At 48.6% G+C, this 25793-nt stretch overlaps 1 protein-coding gene across 1 annotated transcript in view; it reads right to left on the bottom strand.

Annotated features, from left to right (window-relative positions):
* Positions 1-2275: 2275 nt before the first annotated feature.
* LOC140125858 (uncharacterized) overlaps positions 2276-25793 on the bottom strand; it is a 70980-nt gene continuing 47462 nt past the window's right edge. The window contains exons 12-28 of the mRNA XM_072144734.1: positions 24254-24310; positions 24044-24167; positions 22291-22453; positions 22033-22153; positions 21618-21714; positions 19959-20007; positions 15960-15987; positions 15315-15476; positions 14984-15043; positions 14768-14891; positions 14419-14581; positions 14151-14271; positions 5654-5750; positions 5319-5430; positions 5101-5231; positions 4237-4388; positions 2276-4022 (exon numbers count right to left, since the gene is read on the bottom strand). Of these exons, the coding sequence (XP_072000835.1) occupies positions 3697-4022; positions 4237-4388; positions 5101-5231; positions 5319-5430; positions 5654-5750; positions 14151-14271; positions 14419-14581; positions 14768-14891; positions 14984-15043; positions 15315-15476; positions 15960-15987; positions 19959-20007; positions 21618-21714; positions 22033-22153; positions 22291-22453; positions 24044-24167; positions 24254-24310 (2087 nt within the window). The 3' untranslated portion in view covers positions 2276-3696. The remainder of the gene's footprint in view (positions 4023-4236; positions 4389-5100; positions 5232-5318; positions 5431-5653; positions 5751-14150; positions 14272-14418; positions 14582-14767; positions 14892-14983; positions 15044-15314; positions 15477-15959; positions 15988-19958; positions 20008-21617; positions 21715-22032; positions 22154-22290; positions 22454-24043; positions 24168-24253; positions 24311-25793) is intronic.

Raw genomic sequence — 25793 nt, 5'->3', positions numbered from 1 at the left:
GTGTTACAGGACCTCCTGCTCCCGGCTCTGACATCACTGGCCGGCTCCTAGGTCGTGTTACAGGACCTCCTGCTCCCGGCTCTGACATCACTGGCCGGCTCCTAGGTCGTGTTACAGGACCTCCTGCTCCCGGCTCTGACATCACTGACCGGCTCCTAGGTCCTGTTACAGGACCTCCTGCTCCCGGCTCTGATATCACTGGCTGGCTCCTAGGTCCTGTTACAGGACCTCCTGCTCCTGGCCCGGCTCTGACATCACGGGCCGGCTCCTAGGTCCTGTTACAGGACCTCTTGCTCCCGGCTCTGACATTACTGGCCGGCTCCTAGGTCCTGTTACAGGACCTCCTGCTCCCGGCTCTGACATCACTGGCCGGCTCCAAGGTCCTGTTATATGACCTCCTGCTCCCGGCTCTGACATCACTAGCCGGCTCCTAGGACCTGTTAGAGGATCTGCTGCTCCAGGCCCGGCTCTGACATCACTGGCCGGCTTCTAGGTCCTGTTACAGGACCTCCTGCTCCCAGCTCTGACATTACTGGCCGGCTCCTAGGTCGTGTTACAGGACCTCCTGCTCCCGGCTCTGACATCAAAGGCCGGCTCCTAGGTCCTGTTAGAGGACCTGCTGCTCCCGGCCCGGCTCTGACATCACTGGCCGGCTCCTAGGTCCTGCTAGAGGACCTCCTGCTCCCGGCTCTGACATCACTGGCCGGCTCCTAGGACCTGTTAGAGGACCTGCTGCTCCCGGCTCTGACATCACTGGCCGGCTCCTAGGTCCTGTTACAGGACCTCCTGCTCCCGGCTCTGACATCACTGGCCGGCTCCTAGGTCCTGTTACAGGACCTCCTGCTCCCGGCTCTGACATCACTGGCCGGCTCCTAGGTCCTGTTACAGGACCTCCTGCTCCCGGCTCTGACATTACTGGCCGGCTCCTAGGTCTTGTTACAGGACCTCCTGCTCCCGGCTCTGACATCATTGGCCGGCTCCTGGGTCCTGTTAGAGGACCTGCTGCTCCCGGCCCGGCTCTGACATCACTGGCCGGCTCCTAGGTCCTGCTAGAGGACCTCCTGCTCCTGGCTCTGACATCACTGGCCGGCTCCTAGGACCTGTTAGAGGACCTGCTGCTCCCGGCTCTGACATCACTGGCCGGCTCCTAGGTCCTGTTACAGGACCTCCTGCTCCCGGCTCTGACATCACTGGCCGGCTCCTAGGTCCTGTTACAGGACCTCCTGCTCCCGGCTCTGACATCACTGGCCGGCTCCTAGGTCCTGTTACAGGACCTCCTGCTCCCGGCTCTGACATTACTGGCCGGCTCCTAGGTCGTGTTACAGGACCTCCTGCTCCCGGCTCTGACATCATTGGCCGGCTCCTGGGTCCTGTTAGAGGACCTGCTGCTCCCGGCCCGGCTCTGACATCACTGGCCGGCTCCTACGTCCTGTTAGAGGACCTCCTGCTCCCGGCTCTGACATCACTGGCCGGCTCCTAGGTCCTGTTACAGGACCTCCTGCTCCCGGCTCTGATATCACTGGCTGGCTCCTAGGTCCTGTTACAGGACCTCCTGCTCCTGGCCCGGCTCTGACATCACTGGCCGGCTCCTAGGTCCTGTTACAGGACCTCTTGCTCCCGGCTCTGACATTACTGGCCGGCTCCTAGGTCCTGTTACAGGACCTCCTGCTCCCGGCTCTGACATCACTGGCCGGCTCCAAGGTCCTGTTATATGACCTCCTGCTCCCGGCTCTGACATCACTAGCCGGCTCCTAGGACCTGTTAGAGGATCTGCTGCTCCAGGCCCGGCTCTGACATCACTGGCCGGCTTCTAGGTCCTGTTACAGGACCTCCTGCTCCCAGCTCTGACATTACTGGCCGGCTCCTAGGTCGTGTTACAGGACCTCCTGCTCCCGGCTCTGACATCAAAGGCCGGCTCCTAGGTCCTGTTAGAGGACCTGCTGCTCCCGGCCCGGCTCTGACATCACTGGCCGGCTCCTAGGTCCTGCTAGAGGACCTCCTGCTCCCGGCTCTGACATCACTGGCCGGCTCCTAGGACCTGTTAGAGGACCTGCTGCTCCCGGCTCTGACATCACTGGCCGGCTCCTAGGTCCTGTTACAGGACCTCCTGCTCCCGGCTCTGACATCACTGGCCGGCTCCTAGGTCCTGTTACAGGACCTCCTGCTCCCGGCTCTGACATCACTGGCCGGCTCCTAGGTCCTGTTACAGGACCTCCTGCTCCCGGCTCTGACATTACTGGCCGGCTCCTAGGTCTTGTTACAGGACCTCCTGCTCCCGGCTCTGACATCATTGGCCGGCTCCTGGGTCCTGTTAGAGGACCTGCTGCTCCCGGCCCGGCTCTGACATCACTGGCCGGCTCCTACGTCCTGTTAGAGGACCTCCTGCTCCCGGCTCTGACATCACTGGCCGGCTCCTAGGATCTGTTAGAGGACCTGCTGCACCCGGCCCGGCTCTGACATCACTGGCCGGCTCCTAGGTCCTGTTACAGGACCTCTTGCTCCTGGCCCGGCTCAGACATTACTGGCCGGCTCCTAGGTCCTGTTACAGGACCTCTTGCTCCTGGCCCAGCTCTGACATTACTGGCCGGCTCCTAGGTCCTGTTAGAGGACCTGCTGCTCCCGGCCCGGCTCTGACATTACTGGCCGGCTCCTAGGTCGTGTTACAGGACCTCCTGCTCCCGGCTCTGACATCATTGGCCGGCTCCTGGGTCCTGTTAGAGGACCTGCTGCTCCCGGCCCGGCTCTGACATCACTGGCCGGCTCCTACGTCCTGTTAGAGGACCTCCTGCTCCCGGCTCTGACATCACTGGCCGGCTCCTAGGACCTGTTAGTGGACCTGCTGCTCCGGGCCCGGCTCTGACATCACTGGCCGGCTCCTAGGTCCTGTTACAGGACCTCCTGCTCCCGGCTCTGACATCACTGGCCGGCTCCTAGGTCCTGTTACAGGACCTCCTGCTCCCAGCCCGGCTCTGACATCACTGACCTGCTCCTAGGTCCTGTTACAGGACCTCCTGCTCCCGGCCCGGCTCTGACATCACTGGCCGGCTCCTAGGTCCTGTTACAGGACCTCCTGCTCCCGGCCCGGCTCTGACATCACTGACCTGCTCCTAGGTCCTGTTACAGGACCTCCTGCTCCCGGCCCGGCTCTGACATCACTGGCCGGCTCCTAGGTCCTGTTAAAGGACCTCCTGCTCTCGGCCCGGCTCTGACATCACTGGCCGGCTCCTAGGTCCTGTTACAGGACCTGCTGCTCCCAGCCCGGCTCTGACATCACTGGCCGGCTCCTAGGTCCTGTTACAGGACCTCCTGCTCCCGACCCGGCTCTGACATCACTGGCCGGCTCCTAGGTCCTGTTAAAGGACCTCCTGCTCTCGGCCCGGCTCTGACATCACTGGCCGGCTCCTAAGTCCTGTTACAGGAGGTCCTGTAAAAATTTACATATTTAAAAAAAAATCATTTTAGAAGCAAACATGGTGTTCGGATTAGTGCATAAAGAAATGAGCGTGTCGTCATGCTGGACACCTAACACCGGTCACACCTTTAAGGGTGCGTTTACACGTGACGTTTAACGCAACGCAACAGCGGAAGAGAGATATGTAGAATTAAATTGCTGTTAACATTTGTGTTTACAAGATGCAACCGTTAACGTGTGTGTTTACGCAATGTAAACTTTGTGTTTGTCCTTCATTTGGGGTCTCAGCTGATAACACATAATGTCCGTCCTTCATTTACGAGTTTCTCCGGCCTGGATTCCACTTTCTTCACCTCGTATTCCAGTAGATACTCGGGGTAGATCTGATGCTTCTCGAACACCACATAGATGGAGGGATCGGTGGCGTCGTCCACACAAGAGTCGTAGTATCTGCTGCTGCTGCCGGGTCTCGGGGGTGGACGCTTCATACTGGGGTCTCCCACCACGTAGTCTCCCACCAGCACACGAGCCACGAACATCATCCGGGTCCCAGTTGTAGATGGCATGGAGTAGATATGGGAGTACGAGGCGTCTCGGGCAAAGTAACTTCCTGTGGGGAGAATGTGGACAGGTCAATAGGATAGTCCATAATGTCTGTTGGGAGTTGTAGTTGCACTCTTTAGATCCACATCTAGGATGTGCCACTATTTAGTCTTTATGGCCCATGGATCAAGGTTACATATTTGTAGTCCATTTGTAGATACTCTTTCTACCATCAGATCTTCTCTGTAGATGATGGGACCTACCTGGGAGTATGAACCTACCTTTTCCATACAGAGTCCCATTTGTGCCACAGATGCGCCAGTCGAAATTCTGATCACAGATGGCATCGATGTGGGATTCCTCTGTGCCGTGGAAAACCCGGATTTCCTTCACATCTTTTCCCTCGTTGAGTTTTTTCATCTGTTCCCTTTGCCTTAAACACAAGAAACAACATTAGAAAACTAAGGCCTTAAAGAGTCCTCACACAGAGCGACAGGAGCTGAGACCCCCATAACCTGAGGGTCCTCTCTGTAGGATCTCACCATCCATAGTAGAGGGAGGTGGAGTCACCATTAGGTTCACACAACCCATACAAGGCCACCATAACCTCGGGGATCCTCTCTGTAGGCTCATATAACTCATAGTAGAGGGAGGTGGATCACCCTAAACTGAGGGATCATCTCTGTAGGTTCACACAACCCATAGTAAAGGGAGTTGGGGTCACCATAACCAATATGGGATCCTCTCTGTAGGATCTGAACATCTATAGTGACGGCAAATACTCTTGACACAAATGTTTCTGGTCTACTTCTCTTCTGTTTCTCTCTAGATCTGTTACTGCATTGATAGCTGATCCGGCTCTTCTAGCTTTTTTCTAATTTACTAATTCTTTTTTCATCAAATATGCAATAAGTGCGGATCTAAGCAGTGCTGCCTGGGTCCTGATCCGAATTTGGATTTTGAGAAGGCAGCTTCTATACACTGTGCAGAATGGGGGACACCAAAAGTAAGAGCATTGTGTAAGGATCTGATCATTGTCTAAGGCCGGAGCCTCCCAAGAGCTGATGAGACTGCTGCCCTGGCTCCTTGGTCTATACGTCCTTTCATGCATAACATATTAATGTAAGGATGATGAGATGACCTACAAGTGGAACAACTGCCACAAAAATGGGTTCTGGAGACGCCACATGTTCTTCACCACGTGCCCGGTGACTGTCTTGGTGAAGAGGCGGGTAATTTCTGAGAACTCACTGGATTTGCCAGAGACCAGAACTTTCTAAAGATGAAGGAAGAGGAGAAGGTAAGACCTTCCATTCATGTCCCATGTCTAGTGCCTGCATGTCATAGGGACGCTATACATTACCTTACATCCGGTCTCCGGGAGGGAGGTGACATCCCATGTGCTCGGGTAGGTGTCAGTCTTCGGAGGGGATGATTGTGATTTCATGGAGGACTGAGCAGCTTCTGATCTTGTGCTAAAAACAAATGAAATGTTTAATGGGGTTTTCTAGGACTAAAGTTGTAAGTTATCCATTGGGTCTGACACCCGCCTGACATTGTCGCTCCGACACATTCACCGTAAACAATAAACGTCACCGGCCACCACGTGCCAATGTCCCTCCCGAAAGCTGGAAGAGCTTGTCTCTCCCTCTTATGCTTAGGATTTATCTATCTGGAATAATAATCGGAAGCTTTTACCCTCCTTTCAGTGACTCTGTATCTGAACGGCTGCGGAATTTTGGTCTTCGGCGCACGTCTCTCTCCGTTGCAAACAGAACGTTCTTCTGCTTCATTGCTGAAACAACAGAGAAATGGTAAATGGAAACATAACATTTTGCTGGTATCATCTTCATCCTCATGATATTCCACATTAACCTATTAAAGAGGCTTTGAAACCACAGGTATGTACCCACCAAAGTCACCACACAGATTTGGACATCCCCAATGGTGCGATCCCCTGGTAATCAATCTTTACAAGCGGGTAACTGGACCTCGTTGCAAGAGGTCACCTGGTCAAAGCACTAGACAGGCAGATATCGACATAGGGGCAATTAGTTCTTCGCCTGCCACTTTTTCAGGTTCCTGAAGTTGGCTACGTAAGTCATGTCAATGTATCTTAAGTTTGCAACTTAGTCCCAAATAGTAGCTGCAAAAGTAAGTCTGGGTCTATCATGCTCTGTTTTGGGACATATTAGGAGTAAGAATGGAACAATTTCAGAGCCCAAAAGTCGCACAACTTGAACAAACATCTGGGCTACAAAATCTGGCGCGGCATGAAATCCTTGAGGCAGCTAACACTGGTGCGCTGCTTGATTCTGCACCTACAAAGTCACAAACTGTGAAAAGTCTCACAAAAAGTTGCACAAAGAAAAAAGAAAAAGAAAGGAATTGCATTGATACGTGTCCCTACAATCAGGAAGAAAAATAGGTATCAAGGCAGGTAATGGTAGTCCAAGGCAAGTGAAAGAAATCCATCGACAAGGCTCAAACCAGGACCAACTAAACGGGTAACAAGGCAGGTCACAGAGATCCATCGACCAGGCTCAAACCAGGACTGACTAAACGGGTAACAAGGCAAGTCACAGAGATCCATCAACAAGGCTCAAACCAGGACCGACTAAACGGGTAACAAGGCAAGTCACAGAGATCCATCGACAAGGCTCAAACCAGGACCGACTAAACGGGTAACAAGGCAAGTCACAGAGATCCATCAACAAGGCTCAAACCAGGACCGACTAAACGGGTAACAAGGCAAGTCACAGAGATCCATCAACAAGGCTCAAACCAGGACCGACTAAACGGGTAACAAGGCAAGTCACAGGGATCCATCGACAAGGCTCAAACCAGGACCGACTAAACGGGTAACAAGGCAAGTCACAGGGATCCATCGACAAGGCTCAAACCAGGACCGACTAAACGGGTAACAAGGCAAGTCACAAAGATCTAAGGACAAGGCTCAAACCTGGACCGACTAAACGGGTAACAAGGCAAGTCACAGAGATCCATCAACAAGGCTCAAACCAGGCCCGGCTAAACAGGTAACAAGGCAAGTCACAGAGATCCATCGACCAGGCTCAAACCAGGACTGACTAAACGGGTAACAAGGCAAGTCACAGAGATCCATCAACAAGGCTCAAACCAGGACCGACTAAACGGGTAACAAGGCAAGTCACAAAGATCCATCGACAAGGCTCAAACCAGGACCGACTAAACGGGTAACAAGGCAAGTCACAGAGATCCATCAACAAGGCTCAAACCAGGACCGACTAAACGGGTAACAAGGCAAGTCACAGAGATCCATCAACAAGGCTCAAACCAGGACCAACTAAACGGGTAACAAGGCAAGTCACAGAGATCCATCGACCAGGCTCAAACCAGGACTGACTAAAAGCGTAACAAGGCAAGTCACAGAGATCCATCAACAAGGCTCAAACCAGGACCGACTAAACGGGTAACAAGGCAAGTCACAAAGATCCATCGACAAGGCTCAAACCAGGACTGACTAAACGGGTAACAAGGCAAGTCACAGAGATCCAACAACAAGGCTCAAACAAGGACCGACTAAACGGGTAACAAGGCAAGTCACAGAGATCCATCGACCAGGCTCAAACCAGGACTGACTAAAAGCGTAACAAGGCAAGTCACAGAGATCCATCAACAAGGCTCAAACCAGGACCAACTAAACGGGTAACAAGGCAGGTCACAGAGATCCATCAACAAGGCTCAAACCAGGACCAACTAAACGGGTAACAAGGCAGGTCACAGAGATCCATCAACAAGGCTCAAACCAGGACCGACTAAACGGGTAACAAGGCAAGTCACAGAGACCCATCAACAAGGCTCAAACCAGGACCGACTAAACGGGTAGCAAGGCAAGTCACAGAGATCCGTCAACAAGGCTCAAACCAAGACCGACTAAACGGGTAACAAGGCAAGTCACAGAGATCCATCGACAAGGCTCAAACCAGGACCGACTAAACGGGTAACAAGGCAAGTCACAGGGATCCATCGACAAGGCTCAAACCAGGACCGACTAAACGGGTAACAAGGCAAGTAACAGAGATCCATCAACAAGGCTCAAACCAGGACCGACTAAACGGGTAACAAGGCAAGTCACAGGGATCCATCGACAAGGCTCAAACCAGGACCGACTAAACGGGTAACAAGGCAAGTCACAGGGATCCATCGACAAGGCTCAAACCAGGACCGACTAAACGGGTAACAAGGCAAGTCACAAAGATCTAAGGACAAGGCTAAAACCTGGACCGACTAAACGGGTAACAAGGCAAGTCACAGAGATCCATCAACAAGGCTCAAACCAGGCCCGGCTAAACAGGTAACAAGGCAAGTCACAGAGATCCATCGACCAGGCTCAAACCAGGACTGACTAAACGGGTAACAAGTAGAGATGAGCGAGCACTAAAATGCTCGAGTGCTCGTTATTCGAGACGAACTTTTCCAGATGCTCGAGTGCTCGTCTCGAATAACGAGCCCCATTGAAGTCAATGGGAGACTCGAGCATTTTTCAAAGGGACCATGGTTCGGGAATAAAATGTGTTAATTAATTGAAAAAGAATGTCTTCTGATAAGTTAGCAGATGTATGCAAACATCTGCAATCTATTCTTCACTGTTCCGCGCGTATATTATCTCCCGACAAGTTATCAGATGTGAAGAACAGTGAAGAATAGAATAAAAACAGTGAACACAGGATCATTTAAGTGAAAAACACAGTGAAGAATAGATTGCAGATGTTCTGCACATCTGCTTACTTGTCGGGAGATACGCTGTCCCGGGATCCGCTGTTCTTCTTCCACTGAAGTCTCCCCGATGTCTCCGTGCCGCTGCCCGATGTCTCCGTGTCCCGATGTCTCCGTGCCCCTATGTCTCCGTGCCCAAATGTCTCCGTGCCCATATGTCTCCGTGCCCATATGTCTCCGTGCCCATATATCTCCGTGCCCATATGTCTCCGTGCCCATATGTCTCCGTGCCCCGATGTCTCCGTGCCCATATGTCTCCGTGCCCCGATGTCTCCGTGCCCATATGTCTCCGTGCCCATATGTCTCCGTGCCCATATGTCTCCGTGCCCCGATGTCTCCGTGCCCATATGTCTCCGTGCCCCGATGTCTCCGTGCCCCGATGTCTCCGTGCCCCGATGTCTCCGTGCCCATATGTCTCCGTGCCCCGATGTCTCCGTGCCCCGATGTCTCCGTGCCCCTATGTCTCCGTGCCCAAATGTCTCCGTGCCCATATGTCTCCGTGCCCATATGTCTCCGTGCCCATATATCTCCGTGCCCATATGTCTCCGTGCCCATATGTCTCCGTGCCCCGATGTCTCCGTGCCCATATGTCTCCGTGCCCCGATGTCTCCGTGCCCATATGTCTCCGTGCCCATATGTCTCCGTGCCCATATGTCTCCGTGCCCCGATGTCTCCGTGCCCATATGTCTCCGTGCCCCGATGTCTCCGTGCCCCGATGTCTCCGTGCCCATATGTCTCCGTGCCCCGATGTCTCCGTGCCCCGATGTCTCCGTGCCCATATGTCTCCGTGCCCATATGTCTTCGTGCCCATATGTCTCCGTGCCCATATGTCTCCGTGCCCATATGTCTCCGTGCCCATATGTCTCCGTGCCCCGATGTCTCCGTGCCCATATGTCTCCGTGCCCCGATGTCTCCGTGCCCATATGTCTCCGTGCCCATATGTCTCCGTGCCCATATGTCTCCGTGCCCCGATGTCTCCGTGCCCATATGTCTCCGTGCCCCGATGTCTCCGTGCCCCGATGTCTCCGTGCCCCGATGTCTCCGTGCCCATATGTCTCCGTGCCCCGATGTCTCCGTGCCCCGATGTCTCCGTGCCCCGATGTCTCCGTGCCCATATGTCTCCGTGCCCATATGTCTTCGTGCCCATATGTCTCCGTGCCCATATGTCTCCGTGCCCATATGTCTCCGTGCCCATATGTCTCCGTGCCCCGATGTCTCCGTGCCCATATGTCTCCGTGCCCCGATGTCTCCGTGCCCATATGTCTCCGTGCCCCGATGTCTCCGTGCCCATATGTCTCCGTGCCCCGATGTCTCCGTGCCCATATGTCTCCGTGCCCCGATGTCTCCGTGCCCATATGTCTCCGTGCCCATATGTCTCCGTGCCCATATGTCTCCGTGCCCATATGTCTCCGTGCCCCGATGTCTCCGTGCCCATATGTCTCCGTGCCCCGATGTCTCCGTGCCCCGATGTCTCCGTGCCCCGATGTCTCCGTGCCCCGATGTCTCCGTGCCCATATGTCTCCGTGCCCCGATGTCTCCGTGCCCCGATGTCTCCGTGCCCCGATGTCTCCGTGCCCATATGTCTCCGTGCCCATATGTCTTCGTGCCCATATGTCTCCGTGCCCATATGTCTCCGTGCCCATATGTCTCCGTGCCCATATGTCTCCGTGCCCCGATGTCTCCGTGCCCATATGTCTCCGTGCCCCGATGTCTCCGTGCCCATATGTCTCCGTGCCCCTATGTCTCCGTGCCCCGATGTCTCCGTGCCCCGATGTCTCCGTGCCCATATGTCTCCGTGCCCCGATGTCTCCGTGCCCATATGTCTCCGTGCCCCGATGTCTCCGTGCCCATATGTCTCCGTGCCCATATGTCTCCGTGCCCATATGTCTCCGTGCCCCGATGTCTCCGTGCCCATATGTCTCCGTGCCCCGATGTCTCCGTGCCCCGATGTCTCCGTGCCCCGATGTCTCCGTGCCCCGATGTCTCCGTGCCCATATGTCTCCGTGCCCATATGTCTCCGTGCCCCGATGTCTCCGTGCCCCGATGTCTCCGTGCCGCTCCCCGATGTCTCCGTGCCGCTGCCCGATGTCTCTGTGCTGCTCCCCGGTGTCTCTGTGCTGCTCCCTTGTGTCTCCGTCCTGCTCACCGTGTTCTGCAATGTCTTCTTCACACATATATATTGTTCTTCACATACTATTTTGTTCGCACCGTTCCGCGCGTATCTTCCGACAAGTAAGCAGATGTGCCGAACATCTGTAATCTATTCTTCACTGTGTTCTTCACTGTGTTTTTCACTTAAATGATCCTGTGTTCACTGTGTTCACTGTTTTTATTCTATTCTTCATTGTTCTTCACTGTGTTTTTTTAATTAAATGCTCGATCTCGAGCAGGGGAAATACTCGTCCGAGCAACGAGCCGTCTCGAGTACCTTAATGCTCGAACGAGCATCAAGCTCGGACGAGCATGTTCGCTCATCTCTAGTAACAAGGCAAGTCACAGAGATCTATCAACAAGGCTCAAACCAGGACCGACTAAACGGGTAACAAGGCAAGTCACAGAGATCCATCAACAAGGCTCAAACCAGGACCGACTAAACGGGTAACAAGGCAAGTCACAGAGATCCATCAACAAGGCTCAAACCAGGACCGACTAAACGGGTAACAAGGCAAGTCACAGAGATCCAACAATAAGGCTCAAACCAGGACTGACTAAACGGGTAACAAAGCAAGTCACAGAGATCCATCAACAAGGCTCAAACCAGGACCGACTAAACGGGTAACAAGGCAAGTCACAAAGATCCATCGACAAGGCTCAAACCAGGACCGACTAAACGGGTAACAAGGCAAGTCACAGAGATCCATCAACAAGGCTCAAACCAGGACCGACTAAACGGGTAACAAGGCAAGTCACAGAGATCCATCAACAAGGCTCAAACCAGGACCAACTAAACGGGTAACAAGGCAAGTCACAGAGATCCATCGACCAGGCTCAAACCAGGACTGACTAAAAGCGTAACAAGGCAAGTCACAGAGATCCATCAACAAGGCTCAAACCAGGACCGACTAAACGGGTAACAAGGCAAGTCACAGAGATCCATCAACAAGGCTAAAACCAGGACCGACTAAACGGGTAACAAGGCAAGTCACAGAGATCCAACAACAAGGCTCAAACAAGGACCGACTAAACGGGTAACAAGGCAAGTCACAAAGATCTAAGAACAAGGCTCAAACAAGGACTGACTAAAAGCGTAACAAGGCAAGTCACAGAGATCCATCAACAAGGCTCAAACCAGGACCGACTAAACGGGTGACAAGGCAAGTCACAGAGATTCATCGACAAGGCTCAAACCAGGACTGACTAAACGGGTAATAAGGCAAGTCACAAAGATCTAAGAACAAGGCTCAAACCAGGACCGACTAAACGGGTAACAAGGCAGGTCACAGAGATTCATCGACAAGGCTCAAACCAGGACCGACTAAACGGGTAACAAGGCAAGTCACAGAGATCCATCAACAAGGCTCAAACCAGGACCGACTAAACGGGTAACAAGGCAAGTCACAAAGATCCATCGACAAGGCTCAAACCAGGACCGAATAAACGGGTAACAAGGCAGGTCACAGAGATTCATCGACAAGGCTCAAACCAGGACCGAATAAATGGGTAACAAGGCAGGTCACAGAGATTCATCGACAAGGCTCAAACCAGAACCGACTAAACGGGTAACAAGGCAAGCCACAGAGATCCATCGACAAGGCTCAAACCAGGACCGACTAAACGGGTAACAAGGCAAGTCACAGAGATCCATCGACAAGGCTCAAAACAGGACCAACTAAACGGGTAACAAGGCAAGTCACAGAGATCCAACAATAAGGCTCAAACCAGGACCGACTAAACGGGTAACAAGGCAGGTCACAAAGATCCATCGACAAGGCTCAAACCAGGACCGACTAAACGGGTAACAAGGCAAGTCACAGGGATCCATCAACAAGGCTCAAACCAGGACCGACTAAACAGGTAACAAGGCAAGTCACAGAGATCCATCAACAAGGCTCAAACCAGGACCGACTAAACGGGTAACAAGGCAAGTCACAGGGATCCATCAACAAGGCTCAAACCAGGACCGACTAAACAGGTAACAAGGCAAGTCACAGAGACCCTTCGACCAGGCTCAAACCAGGACTGACTAAACGGGTAACAAGGCAAGTCACAGAGATCCATCAACAAGGCTCAAACCAGGACCGACTAAACGGGTAACAAGGCAAGTCACAGAGACCATCAACAAGGCTCAAACCAGGACCGACTAAACGGGTAACAAGGCAAGTCACAAAGATCCATCGACAAGGCTCAAACCAGGACCGACTAAACGGGTAACAAGGCAAGTCACAAAGATCCATCGACAAGGCTCAAACCAGGACCGACTAAACGGGTAACAAGGCAAGTCACAGAGATCCATCAACAAGGCTCAAACCAGGACCGACTAAACGGGTAACAAGGCAAGTCACAGAGATCCATCAACAAGGCTCAAACCAGGACCGACTAAACGGGTAACAAGGCAAGTCACAAAGATCTAAGAACAAGGCTCAAACCAGGACCGACTAAACGGGTAACAAGGCAAGTCACAGGGATCCATCGACAAGGCTCAAACCAGGACCGACTAAACGCGTAACAAGGCAAGTCACAGAGATCCATCAACAGGGCTCATACCAGGACCGACTAAACGGGTAACAAGGCAAGTCACAAAGATCTAAGGACAAGGCTCAAACCAGGACCGACTAAACGGGTAACAAGGCAAGTCACAGAGATCCATCGACAAGGCTCAAACCAGGACCGACTAAACGGGTAACAATGCAGGTCACAGAGATCCATCAACAAGGCTCAAACCAGGACCAACTAAACGGGTAACAAGGCAAGTCACAGAGATCCATCAACAAGGCTCAATCCAGGCCCGACTAAACGGGTAACAAGGCAAGTCACAGAGATCCATCAACAAGGCTCAAACCAGGACCGACTAAACGGGTAACAAGGCAAGTCACAGAGATCCATCAACAAGGCTCAAACCAGGACCGACTAAACGGGTAACAAGGCAAGTCACAGGGATCCGTCAACAAGGCTCAAACCAGGACCGACTAAACGAGTAACAAGGCAACTGACAGAGATCCATCAACAAGGCTCAAACCAGGACCGACTAAACAGGTAACAAGGCAAGTCACAGAGATCCATCGACCAGGCTCAAACTAGGACTGACTAAACGGGTAACAAGGCAAGTCACAGAGATCCAACAACAAGGCTCAAACCAGGACCGACTAAACGGGTAACAAGGCAAGTCACAAAGATCCATCAACAAGGCTCAAACCAGAACAGAGGAACACGTGACAAGACAGAAGAATCCAGAACACAGAAGGTCACAGCTAGACATTTATTGGTATTTCCTCCATACCACCAAAGTTGATGTTGTACTTCTGGCCGCCAGCAGTGAAAGATCTGACTGCGGTGGGGTCAGCGAGATACATCTTCTCAAGATCTGCAGATGTTGTAGAGGATCTCATGTTCTTCACATTCTAAAAAGGTGGAAAAACATAACATTTATTGTGTTTCCTTACGCCCAAAAGCAGGTCCTAGAACATTTGCCCCAAAGTTTGCATATAAGTTGTTGTATTTATCTTCTATGAAGGACAAGGAGCTATTTTTGGCCAAGAGCTACTTACAGATTCCCCATATTGTCTCCAGACGCCATGTTCATCCCTCCAGTACCACAACCACTCCGTGGTCAGAACACAATCTGACGCCTTCATGACGGATGATGCGGTGGAGAGACGACGGACGCGGTGTGGGCCGGATCTCATAGTCAGAAAGTCAATCGGTGGAGACCTGCGGATGTAGAATGGAAGGAGTTGGGAAGGTTCTGCTTCAGAGACAAGCACAAAAGTAGAGCAACCTCACACACGGTCCGATAACACTGATGTCCTATACATAAAGGTCCACCACGTCTGATCACTTAGGTGGAATTCCCCTTCAATCATTACAATCTAATGGCTGGTTCTGGATGGGCCGCACCTGTCCTCCTGTGGGCTGCAGTAGCTTTTCTCTATCTGCTCCATGTTTGGAACGTCTTCCCAGCCGGTTCCCTTGTAGATCTGCCAACGGTACGGAAGGTCGTGATGGATGTCCGGGCAACGGTCTGTCATAACAGAGAAACCCGTATTACCAGCACATCAGCCACTATCCAAACCCAAGCAGAGCTCCAGCCTCACATCTCAGGGGGTCACTTACTTCCTGACTTGCACTGTTTCAAAAGATTTGATAGACAGATCTCTGGGAATTTGTCAACCGCTGAAAAACAAAACATACAAAAAAATTCTGAACATCTTCATCCGTCCAAAGTCACTTCTAGAGGACATTTATCCTACAGCCTGACAGTGAATGGAAACATTATTTAAAGGGGTTGTCCATGTGGAGACACTGAAAATAAAGATTGGAAATCTGAAGGATGGAAGAGCAGATGGACCTGTCATGCAATAAGTGGTCCTGCAGGTGGTGGCTGATGGAGCAGAGGATGGGTTATGGTCAGGGGGATTGGATGGACCATCTATGTGAAGGTTACCTGGCCAGCCTGGTCCAGCAGAAGATGTCACCAGTGCTCCCCCTGAAGCCCCTCTGCTATCTGCCTCATACTGATCCAAAACATTTTCTAGCATCTTCAAAAGATCATAAACGTCATCATCATCATCATCATTAACAAAAAGTCTCCTCCAGGAATGTGACCCTGCAAGTAATAACAGTTTGTTAAGCTTCTCGTCAACTACTATAAAGGCTCAAGTAGTCCCCCCCTCCGGCCCCTCCGGTCCCTCTCGTCTGTTCATATGACGTTTTCCTATGATATTGTTTTAATGTTTTGTGTTTCATCAAGTCACAGCTGGCAGAAGGAGAATGTTGGAGATGGTGATGCTCGGCTGGCCGACTTGCCAGCTGAGAGTCCATGAACTCACTCAAGTGCCTTATACTTAGTGAGAGAGAAATATGTAAAAAGAACATATGTTGCCATTGCTACCAATGTGAGATACAGATGGGAGAATTGTAAAGCCGATAGATACCACAATAATGAGACGGGTGCAGATCCTGGGAGCCGAGCGCATGTAACAGTCATAGGGGGAAAACTCCAATCACTGATCACTAACCCCTCAGATACCACGGACTGAAAAAGCCGCAGCATCTCCATAGATCTGAATGGAAGACCAGCAACACTTACCCCGATCACCGAGAAAATCCACACAAGTCTGTGGGACATAAAGGAGAGTCATATTATATATTACAGTAAGTGTTATAGTAGTTATATCCCTGTACATAGGGGCAGTATTATAGTAGTTATATTCCTGTACATAGGGGGCAGTATTATAGTAGTTATATTCCTGTACATAGGGGGCAGTATTATAGTAGTTATATTCCTGTACATAGAGGGCAGTATTATAGTAGTTATATTCTTGTACATAGGGGGCAGTATTATAGTAGTTATATTCCTGTACATAGGGGGCAGTATTATAGTAGTTATATTCCTGTACATAGGGGCAGTATTATAGTAGTTATATTCTTGTACATAGGGGGCAGTATTATAGTAGTTATATTCCTGTACATAGGGGGCAGTATTATAGTAGTTATATTCCTGTACATAGGGGGGCAGTATTATAGTAGTTATATTCCTGTACATAGGGGGCAGTATTATAGTAGTTATATTCCTGTACATAGGGGGGCAGTATTATAGTAGTTATATTCTTGTACATAGGGGGCAGTATTATAGTAGTTATATTCTTGTACATAGGGGGCAGTATTATAGTAGTTATATTCTTGTACATAGGGGGCAGTATTATAGTAGTTATATTCTTGTACATGGGGGGCAGTATTATAGTAGTTATATTCTTGTACATAGGGGGCAGTATTATAGTAGTTATATCCTTGTACATAGGGGGCAGTATTATAGTAGTTATATTCTTGTACATAGGGGGCAGTATTATAGTAGTTATATTCCTGTACATAGGGGCAGTATTATAGTAGTTATATTCCTGTACATAGGGGGCAGTATTATAGTAGTTATATTCCTGTACATAGGGGGCAGTATTATAGTAGTTATATTCCTGTACATAGGGGGCAGTATTATAGTAGTTATATTCCTGTACATAGGGGGCAGTATTATAGTAGTTATATTCCTGTACATAGGGGCAGTATTATAGTAGTTATATTCTTGTACATAGGGGGCAGTATTATAGTAGTTATATTCCTGTACATAGGGAGCAGTATTATAGTAGTTATATCCTTGTACATAGGGGGCAGTATTATAGTAGTTATATTCTTGTACATAGGGGGCAGTATTATAGTAGTTATATTCTTATACATAGGGGGCAGTATTATAGTAGTTATATTCCTGTACATAGGGGGCAGTATTATAGTAGTTATATTCCTGTACATAGGGGGCAGTATTATAGTAGTTATATTCCTGTACATAGGGGGCAGTATTATAGTAGTTATATTCCTGTACATAGGGGGCAGTATTATAGTAGTTATATTCTTGTACATAGGGGGCAGTATTATAGTAGTTATATCCTTGTACATAGGGGGCAGTATTATAGTAGTTATATTCATGTACATAGGGGGCAGTATTATAGTAGCTATATTCTTATACATAGGGGGCAGTATTATAGTAGTTATATTCCTGTACATAGGGGGCAGTATTATAGTAGTTATATTCCTGTACATAGGGGGCAGTATTATAGTAGTTATATTCCTGTACATAGGGGGCAGTATTATAGTAGTTATATTCCTGTACATAGGGGGCAGTATTATAGTAGTTATATTCTTGTACATGGGGGGCAGTATTATAGTAGTTATATTCTTGTACATAGGGGGCAGTATTATAGTAGTTATATTCCTGTACATAGGGGGCAGTATTATAGTAGTTATATTCCTGTACATAGGGGGCAGTATTATAGTAGTGTTATCCCTGTACATAGGGGGCAGTATTATAGTAGTGTTATCCCTGTACATAGGGGGCAGTATTATAGTAGTTATATTCCTGTACATAGGGGGCAGTATTATAGTAGTTATATTCCTGTGCATAGGGGGCAGTATTATAGTAGTTATATTCCTGTGCATAGGGGGCAGTATTATAGTAGTTATATTCTTGTACATAGGGGGCAGTATTATAGTAGTTATATTCCTATACATAGGGGGCAGTATTATAGTAGTTATATTCCTGTACATAGGGGGCAGTATTATAGTAGTTATATTCCTGTACATAGGGGGCAGTATTATAGTAGTTATATTCCTGTACATAGGGGGCAGTATTATAGTAGTTATATTCCTGTACATAGGGGGCAGTAGTATAGTAGTTATATTCTTGTACATAGGGGGCAGTACTATAGTAGTTATATTCCTGTATATAGGGGGCAGTATTATAGTAGTTATATTCTAGTACATAGGGGCAGTATTATAGTAGTTATATTCCTGTACATATGGGGCAGTATTATAGTAGTTATATTCTTGTACATAGAAGCAGTATTATAGTAGTTATATTCTTGTACATAGGGGGCAGTACTATAGTAGTTATATTCCTGTACATAGGGGGCAGTATTATAGTAGTTATATTCTTGTACATAGGGGCAGTATTATAGTAGTTATATTCCTGTACATAGAGGGCAGTATTATAGTAGTTATATTCCTGTACATAGGGGGCAGTATTATAGTAGTTATATTCTTGTACATAGGGGGCAGTATTATAGTAGTTATATTCCTGTACATAGGGGACAGTATTATAGTAGTTATATCCCTGTACATAGGGGGCAGTATTATAGTAGTTATATTCCTGTACATAGGGGGTAGTAATATAGTAGTTATATTCCTGTACATAGGGGGCAGTATTATAGTAGTTATATTCTTATACATAGGAGGCAGTATTATAGTAGTTATATTCCTGTACATAGGGGGCAGTATTATAGTAGTTATATTCTTGTACATAGGGGGCAGTATTATAGTAGTTATATTCCTGTACATAGGGGGCAGTATTATAGTAGTTATATTCCTGTACATAGGGGGCAGTATTATAGTAGTTATATTCCTGTACATAGGGGGCAGTATTATAGTAGTTATATTCCTGTACATAGGGGGCAGTATTATAGTAGTTATATTCCTGTACATAGGGGGCAGTATTATAGTAGTTATATTCCTGTACATAGGGAGCAGTATTATAGTAGTTATATTCTTGTACATAGGGGGCAGTATTATAGTAGTTATATTCCTGTACACAGAGGGCAGTATTATAGTAGTTATATTCCTGTACATAGGGGGCAGTATTATAGTAGTTATATTCTTGTACATAGGGGCAGTATTATAGTAGTTATATTCCTGTACATAGGGGGCAGTATTATAGTAGTTATATTCCTGTACATAGGGGGTAGTATTATAGTAGTTGTATTCCTGTACATAGGGGGCAGTATTATAGTAGTTATATTCTTGTACATAGGGGGCAGTATTATAGTAGTTATATTCCTGTACATAGGGGACAGTATTATAGTAGTTATATTCCTGTACATAGGGGGCAGTATTATAGTAGTTATATTCTTGTACATAGGGGCAGTATTATAGTAGTTATATTCTTGTACATAGGGGGCAGTATTATAGTAGTTATATTCCTGTACATAGGGGGCAGTATTATAGTAGTTATACTCCTGTACATAGGGGGCAGTATTATAGTAGTTATATCCCTGTACATAGGGGGCAGTATTATAGTAGTTATATTCCTGTACATAGGGGGCAGTATTATAGTAGTTATATTCCTGTACATAGGGGGCAGTATTATAGTAGTTATATTCTTGTACATAGGGGCAGTATTATAGTAGTTATATTCTTGTACATAGGGGGCAGTATTATAGTAGTTATATTCCTGTACATAGGGGGCAGTATTATAGTAGTTATACTCCTGTACATAGGGGGCAGTATTATAGTAGTTATATCCCTGTACATAGGGGGCAGTATTATAGTAGTTATATTCCTGTACATAGGGGGCAGTATTATAGTAGTTATATTCTTGTACATAGGGGCAGTATTATAGTAGTTATATTCTTGTACATAGGGGGCAGTATTATAGTAGTTATATCCCTGTACATAGGGGGCAGTATTATAGTAGTTATATTCCTGTACATAGGGGGCAGTATTATAGTAGTTATATTCCTGTACATAGGGGGCAGTAGATTATTCTCACCTTGTCTCCTAGTTTGCTTTTTTCATTGCCTTTAGCAGTTGGACGGGTCCTGTAATGACAGATATGGGGGTCAGTGTCTCCTCTATGACTGTTGTGGTTGATAACATCTTTTCATCTTCTCTTTGTATTACATTGTGTGAGACTGTTAGATACAATCATATTCCGCAGATTATTGGGATCATATACAGATACATAAGACATTACATAATAATAACATGGTCATAAGAGACAATAGCAGTAAGGTCCCTGCTCCCAAGAGCTTACAGTCTAGGGGTGACATAGGAGATGATAGTGCTTGTTGCCTTACAGCCATACTTAAGGCCACATATCATCAGTCTCTATCTTATATACAGAGTCCAGGGTGCACAGGACTGCAGAGGAGTCTGTATACTGGTATCTGGTGTGTGCGGGATAACATGGGGCATAGTACACTGGGCTGGTCAGTGATAAGAGAGTCAAAGTTCCATGAATTTACGGAAAGTGATAGATCTGTTGGAAGAGATGGGTTTCTGGGGTATGTTTGAAACCTTTGTAGTTGGGTATTAATCTGATAGTCCGGGGTAGAGCATTCCAGAGAATTGGTGCAGCTCAAGAGAAGTCCTGGAGACGGGAGTATTTGGTTCGAAATAAAGAAGAGAATAATCTTAGATCACTGGCAGAGCAAAGAGATGAGAGAAGAGAGATAGGGAGGTGCAGCATCGTGCAGAGCTTTGTGCATGAGGGTGATCAGATACAGGGAGGTGCAGCATTGTGCAGAGCTTTGTGGATGAGGGTGATCAGATACAGGGAGGTGCAGCATTGTGCAGAGCTTTGTGGATTAGGGTGATCAGATCCAGGGAGGTGCAGCATTGTGCAGAGCTTTGTGGATGAGGGTGATCAGATCCAGGGAGGTGCAGCATTGTGCAGAGCTTTGTGGATGAGGGTGACCAGATATAGGGAGGTGCAGCATTGTGCAGAGCTTTGTGGATGAGGGTGACCAGATCCAGGGAGGTACAGCATTGTGCAGAGCTTTGTGGATGAGGGTGATCAGATACAGGGAGGTGCAGCATTGTGCAGAGCTTTGTGGATGAGGGTGATCAGATACAGGGAGGTGCAGCATTGTGCAGAGCTTTGTGGATGAGGGTGATTAGATACAGGGAGGTGCAGCATTGTGCAGAGCTTTGTGGATGAGGGTGATTAGATACAGGGAGGTGCAGCATTGTGCAGAGCTTTGTGGATGAGGGTGATCAGATACATGGAGGTGCAGCATTGTACAGAGCTTTGTGGATGAGAGTGATCAGATACAGGGAGGTGTAGCATTGTGCAGAGCTTTGTGGATGAGAGTGATCAGATACAGGGAAGTGCAGCATTGTACAGAGCTTTGTGGATGAGGGTGATCAGATACAGGGAGGTGTAGCATTGTGCAGAGCTTTGTGGATGAGGGTGACCAGAGCTAGTGCAGCGACTGGCACAGACTGGAGGCCTCCGTGTAGCTTTTGGTCTGAATGAAAAATCTGGCTGCTAAATTTGGAGTAGGAGAGAATTTAATGAATGGATGAACACTTGGTAGGGAGTTACAGAAGTCTAGACGAGAGGGAAACAGAGAGACAATTAGGAAGAAATTAGAGGAAATATTTGGGTGTCCATAACAAGATCTGTAACACTCAATAAATCTGATACCTTCCTCTCTGTGATTTCACATCTTCAGGACTCAGATATTTCGGCCTCCGGCGCACGTCTCGCTTTGTTCCAAACAAAATGTTTCTCTGGTTCATTTCTGAAACAATAAACATTTGTCATGTGGGACCGGACATCTCCTGGCGGTATTCCTGGAAATCCGGCATCTTTTAGGATAATAAGGAACGTTTGTTTTCCAGTCGCGTAACTTGAAGCTGTCGGTTCCCAGTGCAGATTGTGTGCCCCCAATTATAATGTACGGTTTATACCACTAGTCTTCTCATATAAGAAATGCACAACATATGGGCCCCCTAGTCAGTGGGCCCGGTCATGACTACACACTCTGTACCCCCACCCCCTCAGGTTACGCCCCTGGTGGTTCCCGTATGTTATCCCCACCACATTCCCCATACAATACCTTGGAAGTTAATTGTATAGTACTGGTCACCAGCATTAAAGGGAATGACAGCATTGGCGTTGATGATGTAGACTAACTCAAGGTCTGAAGATGTTGTGGTGGATCTCACTCCTTTCACATTCTGGATAGAAAGACAATGATGGAAAGAGAATTAAATCCATCGATCCCCCTGCAACTTTCCTGTGTTATTGTAGCTTCCTCAGGCTGCAGGACCCTTTAGAGTCCCTCTCATATGTCATGTGACCTTCACCAACTTACGGGGTGTCCATACTCAATCCAGACCCCACCTTCACCCTTCCAGAACCACATCCACTCGGTGGTCAGAACATATTCAGGAGGCTTCACGGCTGACGATGCAGTGGAGAGACGACGGACGCGGTGCCGGCCGGATCTCATGCTCAGAAAGTCAATCGATGAGGACCTGCGAAAAGTAGTAGGTTATCTTAAAGTCCACACCTGAGGGATACACCATACACTTAAGATCTTCCCAGCACTTGGTGATGGTAAGATTTCCCCAAGGTGAAAGACGAAAGCATCAGGGGTGTTCTGCTTATATTAGGTGCAGACACACCCCTGCACACCCCCAGGAGGGCTCATAGGACCCTCCTACTTGGTATTAAGTCCAGAACCTTGGAGAAGTCACAGAGTTTAAAGTCGTAGGGTTAGGGTTCTGGTATCATTGGATCCGGGTGAATCCCTGGATCACATTGATACCAAACCTGACTCATATGCCTGAAATTTTTTTATCTCTGGACCCAAGCATGCCAGAACCTAGTTATTCATATCTATACAATCCCCTGGACTATAACTCCATAACTGTCCCTAACCAACATATGGGTTCTGCTGTTGTGTCATTCTTGCGACTTTTTTCGGCTTTGCGACTTTTGATGGCGTTTTTCCCAGTGCACCTCGGTCTGCACCTTGTGCCTTATGTATCTTTATTTTCCAGATGTTCCGCGCGACTCTTCACTTGTGTATCACTTTTTTTTTGCTTATTTTTGTGATTTTTTTTTAGGCGCAAATCTGCACCAGGTCCAAAGGAAGGATTTTTTTCCTGGACCCTGTTTGAACATGTAAATTGGAATAATTTCACAGGCTTTAAATGTTTAAAAATTTTTCTAAACTCTTACATTTTTGCATGAGGTCGCACATTGCATTTTGATTGCGTTTCAAAACACATGACAACAGCTGAGGGGATTTGCCAAATTACATTACTGTCAACATTTGTGTTTACAAAGCGCATGTAAATGCAACGTTAACACATGCGTTAACATTGTGGTTATTATGCGTATGTTACTATGCAAATGTTCAATGCACCAGCTCAATTCGGCTAATCAGGATGAGGCTGTGGGGAAGTAAGGGATACGGGTGGCGTGACGAACAGGACAATGTATATATGTTCATCACAGTTGAGTTTTGCAACTTCGGATGGTCTATATGGTTTACAGGTGTCAAATCCATCTTTCTGATGCCACTCAATGGTCCAAACATAATCATTGGACCCTTCCTTTGGAATTCCCTGTAACTGATCACCACAGCAGCGTCGGACTGGCCCACCGGAGTACTAAAGGATCCTCTGGTGGTCCCACAGAAGACAAGCTGAAGAAGTACAAGTAACCTTGAAGGCAGAGACTCCTTCAGATGCAGAAAGAGTCCTTACACCCAGAGTCCTCGAGATACTCACCGAATGATAAACATCTCAGGAGCTCCATGAGGACTTACAGGAGTTCATTGGCCGATAAGGTCTGAAGGATAAGGTCCTGTGTTTGATACAATGTAGCCTCAATGTGCAGCGTAGTCATTTTCTAGGCAATTGTGGCACTTTCAGAAGATATTTTTTGGACTGGATCTACTGAATTGAGAAGAACCTCAAAAGTCACCACTTGTGAATCAAACTCCCCCCAGTCAGAGGTGAATGTCCTATCCTTCGCCCATCAAACTAATATGACCAACATCAGGAGATTACATTACACACTTTACAATTAGTTGTGCGGTTCTGGATGACCCATACCTGTCTTCCTTTGGGTCACAGTAAGTTTTCTCAATCTCCTCCATGTTGGTAACATCTTCCCAGTCGGTTCCTTTGTGGATCTGCCAGCGATACGGAAGGTGGTAATGCATGTCCGGGCAGGACTCTTCAAAGAGAGGAGAACTCTGCATTATCAGTCACAACCCAAACCCAACCACTAACGACACCAAGCGTTCTCCGGGGGTCACTTACTTCCCAGCGTGCATTGCTTCCAAACATTAGACAGACAGATCTCCGGACAGACAGACACTGAAAAATAGCAAAATGACCATAAAAGGGGCCGACCAGAGACCATCAATACCTAATCATTGAGGACCAACACCCCTCCCCCAACAATCAGCTGTTTTTCCATGGTGGCCAGAAGTGTGATGCCCCCTACTGGTGATGAAGGTGAATGGGAACCCACAGCTTCCAACCCCTAAAGACACAACTTCTCAGTCAGGGGCAGGGGATCCAATATTTCCATAAATTGCAGCTCGGAACCAACGAAGATCTCAAAATGAAACTAAAAGTAACCACCGACCCTCCAGGAGAAGAATAATTAAAGGTTTGTCCATAAGAACGAGAAATATGAGTCATAGAAAAAGGCAATAACATCAACCTCCACCCGAGCACCAAATGTGACCTTTGTCTTATGGTATTTATATCACAGCAGTCAGATACCAAGGTCACCGATGAGAAGAACCACCTACATCTGAGCCATACAGCCGTACACCAGGGTCACCCTCCTCCTCCTGCTCTGTACATTACTCCCAGGTCACCCTCCGCCTCCTGCTCTGTACATTACTCCCGGGTCACCCTCCTCCTCCTCCTCCTGCTCTGTACATTACTCCCGGGTCACCCTCCTCCTCCTGCTCTGTACATTACTCCCGGGTCACCTCCTCCTCCTCCTGCTCTGTACATTACTCCCGGGTCACCTCCTCCTCCTCCTGCTCTGTACATTACTCCCGGGTCACCCTCCTCCTCCTCCTGCTCTATACATTACTCCCGGGTCACCCTCCTCCTCCTCCTGCTCTGTACATTACTCCCGGGTCACCCTCCTCCTCATCCTCCTGCTCTGTACATTACTCCCGGGTCACCCTCCTCCTCCTGCTCTGTACATTACTCCCGGGTCACCCTCCTCCTCATCCTCCTGCTCTGTACATTACTCCCGGGTCACCCTCCTCCTCCTGCTCTGTACATTACTCCCGGGTCACCTCCTCCTCCTCCTGCTCTGTACATTACTCCCGGGTCACCCTCCTCCTCCTGCTCTGTACATTACTCCCGGGTCACCTCCTCCTCCTCCTGCTCTGTACATTACTCCCGGGTCACCCTCCTCCTCCCCCTCCTGCTCTGTACATTACTCCCGGGTCACCCTCCTCCTCCTCCTCCTGCTCTGTACATTACTCCCGGGTCACCTCCTCCTCCTCCTGCTCTGTACATTACTCCCGGGTCACCCTCCTCCTCCTGGCCTGTACATTACTCCCGGGTCACCCTCCTCCTCCTGCACTGTACATTACTCCCGGGTCACCCTCCTCCTCCTGCTCTGTACATTACTCCCGGGTCACCCTCCTCCTCCTCCTCCTGCTCTGTACATTACTCCCGGGTCACCCTCCTCCTCCTGCTCTGTACATTACTCCCGGGTCACCCTCCTCCTCCTCCTGCTCTGTACATTACTCCCGGGTCACCCTCTTCCTCCTCCTGCTCTGTACATTACTCTCGGGTCACCCACCTCCTCCTCCTGCTCTGTACA

This window comes from Engystomops pustulosus, chromosome 4 (genome assembly GCF_040894005.1).
Source record: "Engystomops pustulosus chromosome 4, aEngPut4.maternal, whole genome shotgun sequence".
NCBI classification, from domain to species: Eukaryota; Metazoa; Chordata; class Amphibia; order Anura; family Leptodactylidae; genus Engystomops; species Engystomops pustulosus.
This window is presented reverse-complemented; position numbering and strand designations above follow the sequence as displayed.